This window comes from Mauremys reevesii, linkage group 15, assembly GCF_016161935.1.
Source record: "Mauremys reevesii isolate NIE-2019 linkage group 15, ASM1616193v1, whole genome shotgun sequence".
Lineage (NCBI taxonomy): Eukaryota > Metazoa > Chordata > Testudines > Geoemydidae > Mauremys > Mauremys reevesii.
Window position 1 is genome coordinate 23,868,177 of NC_052637.1, and position 16,565 is coordinate 23,884,741.

At 45.6% G+C, this 16,565-nt stretch overlaps 1 protein-coding gene across 4 annotated transcripts in view; it reads left to right on the forward strand.

Annotated features, from left to right (window-relative positions):
• Positions 1-16,565, forward strand: part of CDRT4 (CMT1A duplicated region transcript 4) — a 109,450-nt gene that overhangs the window by 60,320 nt on the left and 32,565 nt on the right. The window contains exons 3-4 of one of the 4 annotated variants that reach the window (XM_039500264.1): positions 11,749-11,832; positions 13,215-13,295. The exons of 2 other annotated variants lie outside the window; for them this stretch is intronic. In XM_039500264.1, the coding sequence (XP_039356198.1) occupies positions 11,749-11,832; positions 13,215-13,288 (158 nt within the window). In that variant the 3' untranslated portion in view covers positions 13,289-13,295. Of the gene's footprint in view, positions 1-11,748; positions 11,833-13,214; positions 13,296-16,565 lie in introns of those variants that run through there. One more of the 4 variants, XM_039500263.1, reaches the window with a different exon arrangement.

Below are 16,565 nucleotides of genomic sequence, written 5' to 3' on the forward strand. Positions count from 1 at the left end.
TAATAACACTGTCTGAACCCTCAGGCTCAGCGACCGTGGGCTGCGGAACACCGCCTTAGAGAAAAGGATGCGCTTATAAAGCCAGCAAAGCCATTGGCATTCACTTAGCACGGCCAAACTTTATGGCTTCGTTTGACAGGCAAAAACATTGGCGGGTCTGCTTGCCATGCGGCTTGCAATTTCTCCCCAGAGGCGAGGTGCGCATAGTTGCCAGGACACAACAGAGAGGCCATCTCCAAAGCCTTGCTGACAACCACTGGCCGTCAGAGTGCTGGTAGGAGGCAAATAACGTGTACTGTCTGTAGACAGATATATGCATATGTTGTTATAAGCTTGGAGTCCTGCCCAGGGGGACACAGAAAACAGATGGTGCTAGTATTGTGACCTGCGGCTAAGCTATAGGCCTTCACTGCCAGCCCCCTGACATCAGTTTCCTTCTTACATGGGAGGGCCTAAGCAGTCTGGCTCTCGGCCTGTTACAGAGGCCACAAGGCTGTAGCTAGTAAATTGAGGCACGTTTACCACAGCTCCGGTTGGTTCAGCTAAAGGTTTATGCCTCATCTAGCAGAACTGTTGGGCCAGGTTCTCTGCTGCATGCAGAGCCAGGTGCTATCAAGGAACTGGTTAATACTCCCTCATTCTCTGCCCTGCCCTGCCGCAGGCCACAATAGCCTGGGGGCTGCTCTATTATACCAGCTGGGGACCATACACCAGTTGGAGTGCAGTGTGCTCTTCTGGTCACCTTCCATACATTCCACCGCAACACACCATGGGACCATCATGATCATCTAGTGTGACCTCCTGCATATTGCCGGCCACAGAACCTCACTCATCCACTCCTGTAATAGACCCCTAATCACTGGCTGTGTTACTGAAGTCCTCAAATCATGGTTTAAAGACTTCAAGTTACAGAGAATCCACCATTTACACTAATTTAAATCTGTAGGTGACCCATGCCCCATGCTGCAGAGGAAGGCGAAAAACCCCAGGGTAGCTCTGCCAATCTGACTCGGGGGAAAATTTCTTCCTGACCCCAAATATGGCGATCAGTTAGACCCTGAGCATGTGGGTGAGACCCACCAGCCAGACACCTGGGAAAGAATTCTCTGTAGTAACTCAGAGCCCTTCCCCTCTAGTGTCCCATCACCAGCCACTGGAGATATTTGCTGCTGGCAGTCGCAAATGGGCCACATGCCATTATAGGAAATCTCATCATACCTCCCCTCCAGAAACTTATCAAGCTCAGTCCTGAAGCCAGTTAGGTTTTTTGCCCCCACTGCCTCCCTTGGAAGGCTGTTCCAGGACTTCACTCCTCTGATGGTTAGAAACCTTCATCTAATTTCAAGCCTAAATGTGTTGATGGCCAGTTTATATCCATTCGTTCTTGTGTCCACACTGGTGCTTAACTTAAATAAACCCCCTCCCACCCTGGAATTTATCCACCTGATGTATTTATAGAAAGCAGTCATATTTCCCCATAGTCTTTGTTTTGTTAGGCTAAACAAGCCAAGCTCTTTGAGTCTCCTCTCATAAGGGAGGTTTTCCATTCCTCGGGCCATCCTAGTAACCCTTCTCTGCACCTGTCCCACCTGTGTTAGGAGCTGCAATGAGGAAGTATGCTCAGTGAAGGACCCTCCGTTCTTGAACTCGCTTCCACAGCTGCTTGAGCAGAGTCTGAGGTGCATGAGTGTGCACCAGCTGGGGTGCAGGTTCTAGGTTGCCCACTGTCTGTATAAACCCTGCTGGTGTGCACTAAAAGTTCCCTAGCGTGTGCTGACGTAGTCCCGTTTCACAGTACTATATCACTGCACACTAGGGAACATTTACTGCACCAGCAATTAGATCACGGCACGCAACTGTACATTAGAACTCACAGCCCAGCTGGTCTGCACTAAGACATGGGGTAGCCAAACTCTGAGTTTGTTGGCCTATCTAATCAGGCCTTTTCAAAAGGTGTGTCTAGGAAAGATGGCTGTTTGGGAGGAGGCTGTTGGTTCCTTTAGTTGAGTGTCCATTTTGTGTTGTATTAATGAATGATGTCTTTGGTATATTGCCTACAGGTGGCTGGGACTTGTATTTTCCCCCTGCATCCCCCCCAACCCCAAATCCTGACAAAAATGAAACCTTTACGTTTTCTTCTAAATGTTTCCATCTCCATTTTTGGAGGTTTATTTGAAAAACTGAAAAGTTTCTAGTTTTTTGGCAACTGACATTTTTTCAGGGGTTGGTGTTTGAAAGAAAACCCCAAAATGTTAGATTTTAGCCATTTAAAAAAGTTGTGTACATTTCCATTTTGTTGACAAACCAGTTTTCATCAACCTCCCCCCCACAAACACAAATACAACCCCCTCGCCCCAATTTAAGCACACAATTTCCAACCATCTACAATAGCATAAAGAGAGATAGAAATGGCATCTGTCCATTGTGAGTTCAGTAGCATCTTTTCTGGTCTTTGAACTCACATTTTATTTGTTACAGGAAGTGGTGCAGATGCCAGAAATGTGACAATGCCTGGATGATTGTCACTCATATGATCACGACTGGCTTCTTGAGTATCTATCTTCAGTGGGCGGAGCGGAGTACATGAATTCAATTACAAATGACTGACATTTTCCTTGGGACTCTAACACTGGCCAACATACAATGTGCTTGTTAAGTGTCTGAAGCACACACTCTGCAAAAATGCAAGGTGCTGGAACCACCCAGTGGAATAGATATTTCATCAAGTTTTCCTGTTGGGATTGGGTCAAGATTTCTCTGAGCTGGATTAAATGGGGAAAGTTTCTACTGAACTCACCTAAGCCATGCTTCCGTCTACACAGCTATTTATACCAGGGCTAGCTGGGTGTGCAGTGTCTGAACTCTACGCACTTCCATAGATGTATCCTAAGTGGGTGCTGGAAAGTGATATATTGAGGAGCTTGGAGACAGAATTTCTCTATCAACAGAATAAGTAAAGCTTGAGGCAACAGCAGTACAAGGTTCTCCACACACTACTGCCCATCTGCCTCAACCCTGAACTGGAGAAAGACGCTCAAGGAGAAAAGTTCAGTCTTCATGACTGTTCAGTCATTGGTCTCACTGCTGAGACTACCTAGATGGGAGGGTGGGTTTGGCAAGGTGGACATCTGTCTGTTTGAAAATGGACCAGGCCCTTGTATTCGTTATTCCACATGGGCCATCAAACGGACAGTTGCAAACAGAGCTGGCTGGAAAAATGTCTTTTATTTCCCAGCGAAACATGTTGAATGAAACATTTTCATTTGAGATTCTTCAGGGGATCTTTTGAAACTAAACAAAACTAAAATTGTTGTTCCATTTTGATTCAAATTTAAATTTTTGTTTCTTGTTGTTTTTTGAGTACCAAACTGAAATGAAAAATGCAGTTAGAAACCAAACCAAAGATTTTGTTTAGAAATTTCCTATAGAAAATATTAGTCAAAAATGGCCCTTTTTGGCAAATATATTATATATCTATAGGATAAAATTGCATTTTTCGGCAGAACATTCTTTTGGGAGACAAAAGATTTTGATCAGTTTTAGTAGGAACTTTTAGTCACGACTTACCTGGATGGGATTCAGGCAAAGGTTTTATGTCCCATTACCAGAACCCACGCTGCACCCTTCAAAAGCCTTTCCTGGGGAAGTGCTGCATGTCTTCTGAGGAAGAGCCAGAGAGGGGAGACTTGGTAGATTGGAGAGTTGCCTCGTAATTGCTGAGAGCCACTGATTACATGTCGGTAGCGATGTGAGCATGCGTGTTTCAGCTTCATCAGACCACACACGTCATCCTTTGCAACACATCTTCAGAAAGCTTTAGAGTAGCCCTTTGGAGATAAGGCATGGGGGAGCAGGGAAACACAAAATCAAGGGTAGGACTGGCCACATTTCAGAAAAGTTCTGTGGAGGGCAGTTGTGTCAGTATATGCAACGTAATATGTTATGTTCTATCCTGCAAAGTCAGGTGATGGGAATGGAAGACATAGTGGGGCACAAAACCCATGTAAAGTCTTGGGGGGGTAATTGTCCCCCTTGCTCTATATCAGGGGTCAGCAACCTTTCAGAAGTGCTGTGCCAAGTCTTCATTTATTCACTCTAATTTAAGGTTTCATGTGCCAGTAATAAATTTTAACATTTTTAGAAGGTCTCTTTCTATAAGTCTATAATATAGAACTAAACTATGGTTGTATGTAAAGTAAATAAGATTTTTAAAATGTTTAAGAAACTTCATTTAAAATTACATTAAAATGCAGAGCCCCCCAGACCGGTGGCCAGGACCCGGGCAGTGTGAGTGCCACTGAAAATCAGCTCGCGTGCCGCCTTCGGCACACGTGCCATAGGTTGCCTACCCCTGCTCTATATCCAATGATGCCCCTGGAATAGGATGCAGCCAAACTTTATTTTTTTAAATGGTCTTCCTGGTACATTACAAAGGCAGAACATTTGACAAAGTCATTAAGCAATGATTCCATTTCAAGACTGTGCAGGAAACACTTTGCCCTTGCTTTTCATGTTCAGTCTTTCATGCCAGGTAGCTCAACTAGCCAAAGACACTCAAGGTACAGAAGGATCTGGCTTCATGCATAACTTCTCCATGCGTGGGAATGTTGCTAAGCAGATACGGGTGGGGCGGTATGTCCTCAGATAGTTCGCGAGAACTCAAAAATGGTCATGTCTTCTCAATCTCACTGGTCTTCCCAGTCTCCTTTCCAGCCAGGCCCATTATGGTCATGACCTATTAAGCCCCACGGAACTGGTGTTTCATCACCACTATCCTATCCTCATGACAGTTGTAAAGCAAATGGCTCATGTAGCCCAGAATACGTTCACTAGATCAATGTAAAGTAACGTCCTGACTGCTGATCCTTTGTTTGTGTGCGTATGGCACGGCAGGCAGGTTTGTTAAGAGGAACAACACTGCCCGCAAATAACAAATTAACCTTTCCCCACTGTCTCTTGGGTTTCTTTCTGTTCAATATAGAAAAATCTCATGAGCCCTTCCCCAAAATTATCTTCAGTAAGCGTAGAATACGTCTGATGAATGTCTCTGATTAATGTGTTGTATTACAAGTGCATTTGAAGACATGAATAATGTATGTGTATCGGAGATGTACAAAAGATTTGTAACAAAACCAGGCCTGGGAACTTGAAGCAGGTTCACTGATGAATTTCATAAACTTTTGGTGATCCTGGCCTGAAGTTTGAGTTAACCTTAGGCTTATTTTAGCACATGTGGTCCTGCCTGGAAACCGTTTACATTCCGTGTTTTGCAAAGGGATATGGACTGAGAAGCTGCTGGTTGTAGGTGAGTTAGGTTTAGTCCAGTGTCTGGATTTGATGCTGCTGAAACCTTAGGAGCTAGTCTCATGAGATTTTGGCCCCAAGAAGCAGAAACTTCACCAAACCAGCTGGTCTCACAAAATCTCACCATCTTGGGTGAAAATCGTGTGAGAACTCTTATTTCCAGGCACATCTACATTGGAATCAGAAAACAGGACACTCTGACCAGTTTCATCCAAGTTTCATTTTCAACCCCTCTTCAGTTTTTCCTGATTCCACCTTGACAGGAAACCAAAACTGGTGCTTCGAGCTGAGTTTTTAGGTTCATTTGCACCGCAGGCTCAAAGTCAAACACAAAGAGGCCAGAGCCTCAGCTGCAGTCAATAGAGCTGTGCTGCTTTACCGAGAGGAGAACCTGGCCCAGAGGGGGCACAGAACACACACATGCATACTCTGCAAACACAAATGCCTATCTATTATTCATTGTTAGGGTCTCATTGTCCTGCCTTTACTCGTGCTGAGTCGTACCTTTGGACTGTGTGCACTAAGGGACTGGTAAGGATGGCACAACTGGGCCCTAATGAAGGGCCATTCAGGAGGTGTAGAAGACATCGCTCTCCATAAGACACAATATAGTTCCTTCCCCTTTGTTTCATATTAACAAAGCATTCTTGGTCATGTCATACTACGTGTGCATTCTCACGTACGTGACAATAGTCCCTTGTTTTTGCTCTTCGTGATGCCCTGAAAGTTCACAGGCTGTTTCGTATCAGCCCATGCAAATGAAAATAAGAGCTGCTAGTAGTCACTGAACTCTGTAAACATACTAGCTAGTGTCCCACAAGCTAAAAGAGACCCAGACTTAGGGTCAGGACAGACTGCAGTCAGTGGCCAGAGGCATGGGTGCCAGGTTTGTATAATTTTTGCTGGTGCCCAGAATGGGTCCAAAGCAGAGCCGTCCTGTCCATAGGACAGACTGGGACAACCACCCTGTGCTTTGGGGGGGCCCATGGTTTAGGGGGACTCAGGGTCCAGGCAGAGCCATTCAGTCCATAGGATGGACTGGGGCAACCACCCCAGACTCCGTGCTTTGGGGGCCCCATGTTTCAGGGGGACACAGGGTCCAGGTGTTCATTGTGAGAGGTGCTCACAATGATTGTTCTTGTGTAGCGAAAGGCAGTATTTTGGAGGTGGTTTCTAGACACTGGGGGATTAGCGGGGGACCTGGCGCCAGCAGCAGTGAGCGACCCACCCCAGTCTGCCCCTGCTCCACCCTCTCCTCACCCCCATTCTACCTCTTCCCCCAAGCACCCACCCCGTCTCTTTCCAGCTTCCACTCCCTCCCCTGAGCGACACCAGGAGCCGGCGGAGTAGGCTGGGGCCAGGTCACTCGCTGATGCCAGCACCAGGCCCCCCGCTAACCTCCAGGGCCACCCTGGATCCTGCATCCCCCTGAAGCACGGGCCCCCCACAAAGCGCGGTAAGCCCAAACATTGGTGGAGCCGGGCCCATGTTTCTAAGTATTGGTGGTGCACAGGCACCACGGGCCCATATACTTCACCGGCTATGGCCAGAAGGACACATAGACAAACTTCGGTGAGCTAGCTTTTCCCCCTAAAAATGTAACTAAAGTTAAGTTATCCTGGAACACACCGGGACCCCATTTCCTTCACATTGGCTCTGGCACCATTGCATTACAGCTTGGATCCCTCTCAGCAAAAGTTGCTGAGCTCAGGGTAGTGCTGGCTCTGCATTCCTGGATGATGAGTGAGGGGTTCCAGTGTTTACTTTGAACACTGTTCCCTGTGTCTGAATCCACCGGGTGTTAAATTCTTCCAGATTTCTGGCTCTGTGCTGCAACTCAGATGTGGCAAGGAAACCGTTCTGCTGCAGAATAGGGAGGTCTCTGTTTGAGCTACTCAGCTGACTGCACCCTGATGGTTCTTTGAGTGGAACACAATCGAGAAGGGATTCATTTAATTCTGTTATGTGCACAGGCTCCATTTACCATTACATTTGTAAGGAGTATTGGAAGTGCATAGCTGAAAACAGGATGGAGAAATCCCTGTAGAGAAAGCACTATTGCAGAGTTCATTGATAGAGAAAGCTCAGAGGTGCTCACAATGATTGTTCTTGTGTAGCGAAAGGCAGTATTTGGGAGGTGGTTTCTAATGTCTTCCGTTTTACATTCAGCCACATCTGTCTTTTCCAGAGGAGAGGAAAATACACTGGAACCAACCCCTCAATGTGGCCCCTAGACTTTTGGGGTCTGAAATCCAGAGGCAAATATTGTGACTTGAGTCCATGTTTCATAGGTTTGGGTCCTTGCGAGGGAATCAACAAAGATTTCCAGAAGTGATCAATGATTTTGGAAGCCCAACTTCAGACACCTTAAAGGGACCTCATTTTCAGTGAGTGTTGAGCCCTCACTCTCTCTCAAGTTGAGCAACCCAAAATCACCCGTCGCTTTTGGAAATGTCAGCCAGTATTTTCATTTGTCAGCACCTCTTTTCTGAAGCAATCTGTGTGCTGTGTATAAAAATGCTGTTGTAAAATGTATTGTATTGTGCTGAACTTATATTAATTCCAAACACCCTATCATCCAGCGACAGGGGAGAAAGTGTAGGCTAGTGCTTAGAGGAAGGCCCTTGCAGAAAAAACTCCTGCATTCTGATTCTGGCTCTCCTTCGACTTGCTGTGTGACTTTGGGCAAACCACATAACATGCTTGGCCTCAGTTTCCCCATTTGTAAAATGGGAATAATTATAGTAACACTTCTGTACCCAATGGAGGATGATGTGAGGCTGGATTAAATGTATGTAAAAGACTCTGAAGATCTCTAAGGAAAGGCCCTGGGAAGTGCAAAGTGGTACTTTGTTGGTCCAGCCAGGAAAATGGCAAATACTGGGGGGAAAATAAATAAATAATAATAATAATAAAAACAGTTCAAATTTGTAAACAAATTCAATTCACCTCTCTCTCTGCCTCTTTTGTGTTCATTTCCCACAAATGTTCTGGCAAATAAGTTTCCCAGCAGAAATGTTTGGTGGACCCAGCAAATTTTTAAGTGACTGTCTTAGGATATTTGCAGAAAGCTAATTTAGCATTTGTAATGGGAAGTATTCACTCTGGAAGCTTCCATCTGAGAGTCACATTTATTCAGTCATGCAACAGAAACATAGCAAGTGATCTATACGTCCAATCAAAACCGCTCAAATATGACCTCTGTGTCTGGCCGGAATGACTCAGAATATTGAATACTCACAACAAATTGCTGCAGGACAATCTATGGACCTAGAATCATCTGAGGAAATGAGTATGTATCCACAGGGCAAATGCACCTGAGCCCATCACTGATCTGATTGCAGATGGTTTGTAAGAGGCAACATTTGCCTGATAAATTATTATGAGTAGTCCTAAACTATAGCCATAGCCCTTCCAGGTGTGTGTGTGTGTGCGCGTGCGTGCATGTGTGTACATTATGTATGTGCTTTGCTTCTTCCTGTCCCCTCCTTTCTCCACTGGGATTTGTGTCCTTGTCACCTACTTTTGATGCCTTGGGTCCTTCATGGGATTACACGGTATAAGCAAATCTTTTGTTCAATCCACATATTCAGAAAGTTTCAGAGAGTTGCTGCCACCTATAGGCTAGAAAAAATACAGTAACAGAAGCGTGCAGGCAGCTGCCTGGTAACTTCCTGGACAAGGGCTGCTGCTTTAAAGCTGGGCTTTTCCTGAAGCATTATGGAAGGTGGGCAGGGGCCAGTAGACAGGATGATGGGTAGAAATGTGGCTCTCAATAGCTTCTCTAGGAAGCTAGGTTCTTTCATGAGCCATCTTCCTCTCTCTCTCTCTCTCTGTCTCTCTCCCTTTCCCAATAAAATTGGTTTCTCATAAGTGGGCAGCAAGGCAGACATTGGCAAAGAGCCAAAGAAGCTCCACCTTTCTGGAGGCTTCTTTTCTTTTCTTTTCTTTTCTTTTCTTTTCGAGTTACTCCCTTCTGAGGGTACACTGACATTAATGAATGGAGTCTCACTATCTGATTGTGCGCTAGGAAAGTAACATTAGCCCCAATTTACTGGTTGGGAACACTGAGGCACAGAGCCCATGGTCCTGCAGCAAATATGTGGCAGAGCTGGGGCTACCTCTCAGCTAAGGGTGCTGGAATGAGGGGTGCTGGGGGCGTGACAGCAGCCCCTGGCTTGAAGTGGTTTCCATCATATACAGGGTTTACAATTTTGTTCAGTAGCTCTCAGCACCCCCACTATACACATTTTTCCAATGTTACTGCTCTCAGCTCCATGTCTTAACCACAAAGCCAGCCTCCCTCCCTTCTGATCTGATACTCTGCAGAGTCACAAGAATGCTCCCATCTTCCCCACTTTACTCCCCCAAGCCTGTAGATAGATCCTTGTGCCCTAGCCGCTGCCTTTCTCTGCAAGAAATCGACACCATATCTTTCAAAACCCATCAGCACAGCTCTGTGGCACAGTCGGAAGGGGACACTGATGAGTGGTATGAGACTATCCTTTTACCTCAGAGACCCAGGGCTGATCCAAAGCCCATTTTCTTCAAGAGAAATCTTTGGATTCACTTCAGTGAACCAGCGACAACTCATAATTTATCAGACAAGTTGCCTCTTGCAAACCATTTGCAATCAAATCAGTGATGGGCTCAGGTGCAGCCTTGAGAGATGATATTTGGAAATGAAACCACAACTCTCACATAGCATTCCCATAAAGGAGTTTGCCAGCCTGGGTCAGACCAGGGTTCTGTCTAATTCAGTACCCTGTGTCTAACAGTTGTTTCAGAGGAAGGTGCAAGAAATTCCCACTTCATGGATAACTAAGGGGAAACCTGTGAATAGAGGAAGTTTCTTTCTATTTCCTGGCAGTTGGTAATTGGCTCATGACCCAATCTAGGAGGGTTTATACCCCTTATCAAATGTTTTCTTGTCAGCATAGCTGTGGATGTTCTTGTTATTTATATAAATGTCTTATCCATTTTTGAACCTTTCTAATTTCTTGTCCTCTGTGATATACTGTGGCAGGGAGTTCCACAGGCTCAGTTTGCATTCTGTAAAAAACTTTTCTTTTGTAAGTTTCATACACCAGACCAGGCCATGGGCCCTTTATATTGGTAGTGGTTCAGTGGCATCTCTGCCATCAGCATTCTACAGTCTTTAAAATGTTTAAACTTTTAGTGCACATGCACAAAAATCTAACCTGGAGAAAATGCACCATCAGTGAAAAAGTCCCTCCTGGCCCCAGTTAGGAAGTTTGGTGACTCCCAAGAGCAAAGCTGATTAACTCTCCTTTCACTTATTAAATTCCACATAGCCATCCAGATGGGAGGACAATGGGATAGCCTGAATCTGGTATTTTGGGCCCTGATTCAGCAAAACATTGAAGCATGTGCTTAACATTAAATATGCTTCAGTGATCTGTGGGGTATGTGCTTAAAGTTCAGTTTGTGTTTAAAGGCTGTGCAGAGTAGGGATGGGATTACCCACATGCTTGAAGTTAACCATCCACTGAAAGGCTTGATCTTGATTCATCGAAGCTGATGGAAGTTTCACCAGGATCAGGCCCTAAGCGCTTTGCTGAATTTGTCTGTCATGATCAAAGCTTTGAAATAGCCATTGGCTTGATGCACAAATCTGAGTCCTGAATTCAAATTTACCCAAAGTTCTGGGTTGTTGGTTTGGACCAGTCTCTAAATAGGAATAAAGCAATTCATAGCTTCTGGTGTCTAAGGGAATATTGGATCCATTTCACAACATGTGGTTTCTGTATGAATTTATGGTAAATCCATCAATGCTTTTGGTGCTCAGTTACCAAATTTTATCATCAGTCAGCTGAGGTCAAGAAGAGCACAGGGCATATGAGAAAAAGCACTGTTGAGTCTTCAGTGTCATCTCCTGGAATAATAAGAAAAACTTTCTTAGCCCTATCTTCACATGGACAGGCACAGAGTTGGAGAGAATTATCTGCTTGGGCCAAAATTATTGTCTGACCAAGGATAATCTGGGACAGCAATTATTAAGGGGACCAAGCAGTAGTTAGTTTTTGTGGTCTGACCCTTCCCCCCATCAACCCAAGCTGTTCATGCCCAAAGGCATCAAAACCAAACTCCCAAGCCTGGGATACAAAGGAAGGATTTAGCTATGGACCAGCTGTTAAAACATAATAGCGGAGAGTTCTTTTTTGGTGCACCTCTCTCGTGTTATTGGAGCCTGTGCTTCCTGCACACCACTTCAAAATGCACTGCTGCTTCCATATGCTCTGTTTAGGCCAGGGGCCTCTAAAGCCCTGGAAAATAAGGTAATTAAGAGGCTACCTTAACTAATCACCTTCACACAGGTCAATCGCTGGGCTCCTGAAAAAAAATAACATCAGCCTAACTCAACAACTGCAGCTACTGTGGGGCTTTTTCTGAATCTAAAACAGCATTTATCCTCTTGTACAGACTGGCTCCTTGACTGGAGTCATGGCATGGCATGGAGAGAAAAAGGAGGGACCTGCAGAGGCAAATGGGAAAATGGAAACAAAGGCAAGAATTCCTTGCAGCTTAAACCGCTTCAAAAGCCCCTTGAGTCAATAAATGTGACAATCCGTCTGGATAAACTGAACGGAATCGTTCAGCCTAAGGGAGGTGTCTCAGCCCTGAAATGTGTGACACGTAGACAGCACAGATCCCTTCCCGAGCTATATTTGGGGTCATGCGCATGTATGGTTTCCCTTTATGCCCTTGCTGTTGTTTTCTATTCTTGTTTGTTGCTGAAGAGCGACGAAGCTGAGAGAGCTCCTTGTTGGGTTGTACCGTGTTTCCCAGAGGCGAGATCAGGGGAATGTTCTTTTCCCCTTGGGAAGATTAATTGTATGAAGTTGACATTCCTGTTCTCAAGGCTAATTCTTCTGGCTACTGAACATTCCTGCTTCACATGTTTAGCATGGCTTGCCTGTGTCATGGCCTCCCAGTATCTTCCTACTAAAAACAGACTCACACGCAACCCTACGGCTCACATTTCATACTACAGTCCAGCTATAGTGTTTTACACAGTAACACGCGCACACGGATTTTAAAAAATGCGCCTCTCGGGCTCACGAGGAATATGTCAGTGACGTATGGTGGACTTTCCCTAGGTGTATGTTGACGGTGATCAGAAGGGCAGCTAAGGAACGATGTAACCGCTAACCAGTGGGTCATTTCAATGAGCTGGCAGAAACCTCCATTGCTAACTCTGGGCCAACTTCTGATACTCTTGTGCATATTGGGTGAAATCCTGGATCCAGTGAAGTCAATGGCAAAATTTCCACTGGCTTCAGTGGCACCAGGATTTCACCTACTGAATAGCAACTTGGTCTGTAAAAAGTCCTGTTGACTTCAAGTTCTCAGAGATGGATACTGCCCAGTGTGAGTAAGGGAACAGAATCTGGGGCCCTCTGAAATTACCTTGATGGCCACCAGGCAGGGTGGAGGCTAGAATAATGCATGCTCTTTTGGAAATTAGATGATGATTGCAGAACCAAGGGTGAAAACTAGAATAGTGCTTTCCATAAGCAAGGTGCCTCTGAGGGCTTGTCTGCATATTGGAACATCCAAGAAAATGAATCTGAATTAACTAAAGATGCGAATTTGAAGTGCATTAGTTAAACTTCATGAAATCCCTGAGTAGAGGCTGGTATTTAGCATTAAAGTGGTTTTTAATTTGATTTTATCTTAGTTCATTTGGGAAGTGAATATCAAATTAAGGCCACTTTAATTCTGAACGAGAGTGTTCACACAGCAAAGAATCCTGTGGCACTTTATAGACTAACACAAGGGTTTAAGAGAGTTGGCGATGCTGCCTCAGTGAAATAGAAATTGATGTGTTTGGTAATGTTACACCCACATCCTGACATTCTTGGTGCTTCGTTGTAATATCTCACCAGAAGGACCTCACCACAGCTCTTCCTCCACTGATACAGCAGGAGATGAAAAAACCACCTTCAAGGCCCAGTGGTGAATGACCGGTGGGTGTGATACCTGCACCACTGAGTGCAGTGGTTTGTCTGCCTCTAAGGGGTTATGGGGGCACATATAGAGGTTGAAGTTGGGGGTTGATTCCTACCTTTGATGATCCACCCGAGATGTTAACAGGTTAACGTTGCCAGCAGTCTCCTGGGCACAGCTGTAGTTTAAAAAGCAGCCCTGTTGCAGCAGGTGAAAAAAACAAGCAAAACAGTGCTGGCAAGAGGGATTTTTGTCTTGGTTGGGAACTAATCAGAAAAAAATTCACTTCCTGTGCAAAACTATTTCTGGCGCTCAAACTGCAGTATGGTGTGCACCTGCTTCGCCCAACGGCCTGGGCGAGGCACCGTAAAAATCCCTTCCTGCTGGGAAAGCTGAGTCAGAACACCAGTGAATGCTGCTCCCGGGCCTGAGCAGAGGCAGAATGAAAGAGGTGGCATTGTAAGTACATCTCTCTTTAAAGAGCAGGAATCTCTGGCAGGGATCTTACCCAGCTGTCCTATCACAGAATCATAGAATCATATCAGGGTTGGAAGGGACCTCAGGAGGTCATCTAGTCAAACCTCCTGCTTAAAGCAAGACCAATCTCCAACTAGATCATCCCAGCCAGGGCTTTGTCAAGCCTGACCTTAAACACCTCTAAGGAAGGAGATTCCACCACCTCCCTAGGTAACCCATTCCAGTGCTTCACCACCCTCCTAGTGAAAAAGTTTTTCCTAATATCCAACCTAAACCTCCCCTGATGGACAATGATTTCTTCTGAAACCTTTAGAGACTTGAAGCAGAGCTCTGTGCGACTCCAAAACTTGTCTCTCACTCACCAACAGATGGTCCAATAAAAGATATTACCTCCCCCACCTTGTCTGTTTAATATCCTGGGACCGACATAGCTACAACTACACTGCATACAGTGATTTCCACCATCGACTCTCTCCTTAAACTGTGCCAACATGTTTACAAGACATTCTGTATGTCGATTGCCGGGGATTTCAGGCTTGCAGGATGAAGCTTTGTCATGAAACTTTACACACTGGGGTTTTCACCTAGAAACATAGGGTGAAATCCTGGCTCCATTGATGTCAATGCGAGCTTTGCCATTGGCTTTCATGGGGCCAAGATTTCACGGACAGGGTGAAGACTTATCTCTGCCTAAACAACAATTAGGAAGTCCAGATTTAGGAAGCGTGAGTTTTATCCAAAATTCCCCTATTTCTGAGCAAAAATGATGATTATTCATATTACCGCCCTAGGCAGATCAAGGCCTCATTGTGCTAGCCACATTGTGTACACGCCTTAAGGGTAGGTCTACACAGTAAAGCGAGTCTGAATCCAGCTAATACGGGTGGAATAGCTGTACAAGCCCTGCACAGACCCTGGGTACGTGCTCAGCTTGCTAGCCTGCTCTGACACTAGTGCTACATTGTTGTCACTCTATTGTTACCAGCGCCGGCTGGATCAAGCTAGCTTGGGTAGGCTAATCCATGCACAGCTTTTGCTGTGTAGACATAAATGAAGTGAAAGTTTCCTGCTCCACTTGTTTCCTGTCCCTTTTGGCCCACTTCCCTTCTACACGGCTAGCCAGAGCAGCAGTGGCCTGCCAGGTTTGAGCAACTTCAGCTGAGCCTGAGGGCTATCTAAGCCAGCCTGCGGCCTGACTGAGTTGAGTGTGGTCGTGGTGGGATCACCTGGTTTGCTGGAGGGAGCCAGTGGCTTTCAAGCTCAGCATCAGCAGTTGGTTGCTGGCTGGTCAATGCTTCTGCCCACAGCTGTGACCTTTTCTCTCCCGCCCTGACCCCTCCTTGTTCCTCTCCTGCATCAGCCCTGCATTCCCTTCCAGGCTCCTGACTCCAGCTCTGAACCTTGGCTGTGGTTTCTGGTTTCCGACTTTGGCTCTGACCCTTGTCCCCCAGTTCTGGTTCCTGGCCTCCTCTGCCTGGTTCTCACTATTGAGCAGGATGGCCAGTACCTGCCCCATAACATGGCCTCTCACCGCTGCACAGTGATGCACCACAATCTGGCCTTCAATGGGAACCCAGATGCAGAGAAATTAGGGGCAGTGCCCAAAGTCATACAAGAAGAGCCAGGAATAGAACCAAGATCTACTGAGCAATGTTGGTGGTCTATGATAGGCAGGCAGACTAGATGGTCCGCTGGTCCCTTCTGCCCTCAGACTCTATGGGTGGGCCTACAGTGCGGTAAAACACCCATGGCTAGCACATGTCAGCGGACTCGGGCTGCGGGGCTCTAACACTGCAGTGTAGATGTTTGTGCTCAGGTTGGAGCCCGGGCTCTGAGACTCCACAATGGCCGAGGGTCCCAGAACCTGGACTCCAGCTTGAGCCCAAATGTCTACACTGCAATTTTATAGCTCTGCAGCCTGAGCCCCGCAAGCTGGAGTCAGCTGATATAGGCTAGCCCCAAGTGTTGTATTGCATTGTAGACATACGCTGTGACAGTAGTTCTGGGGGTGTGCAGGGGTCTCCCAGGGGGTACATCAACTCATCTAGATATTTGCCTAGTTTTAGAACAGGCTACATAAAAAGCACTAGCTAAGTCAGTACAAACTAAAATTTCATAATGACTTGTTTATACTGCTCTCTATACTATACACTGAAATGTAAGTACAATATTTACACTCCAATTGATTTATTTTAGAATGATATGGTAAAAATGAGAAAATCAGCAATTGTTCAATGATACTGGGCTGTGACACTTTTGCATTTTTATGTCTGATTTTATAAGCAAGTAGTTGTAGGTGAGGTGAAACTTGGGGTACGCAAGACGAATCCAACTCCTGAAAGGGGTACAGTACTCTGGAAAGGTTGAGAGTCACTGCCCCGTGAGACCCACACTGTGACTTAACCCCAAGCCGATCTTTCCTCTCTGACACATTTTGCAAGGAATTTTTTAATTCAGACCATTGACGTTCAGTCACAAAGAAATGTAAACACCCACAAATGTTCTTTTTCTGATTTAGTTGCTAGCATTTCTCACAGCATTAGAACTCATGCAGGCAGACATGGCACAAACAGGAGCAACTTGTGACAAAAGCCACATGTGGTGTCATGCCCCCGGCTATGGAAACCGACACGGCACGCTTGGACTGCTCGTCAGCAGAACTAGTTGGAAAAAGGTTTCTTTTTTCCATGGAAAATTTTGACTTTTCCTTCAAAAAAATGAAAACATTAAATGAAAATGGAAAGTTCACATTTCTTGGTTTGGGGTTTTGTTTTGCTGATGAAAAATTGAATTTTTCCAGTTTGGAGGTTGGG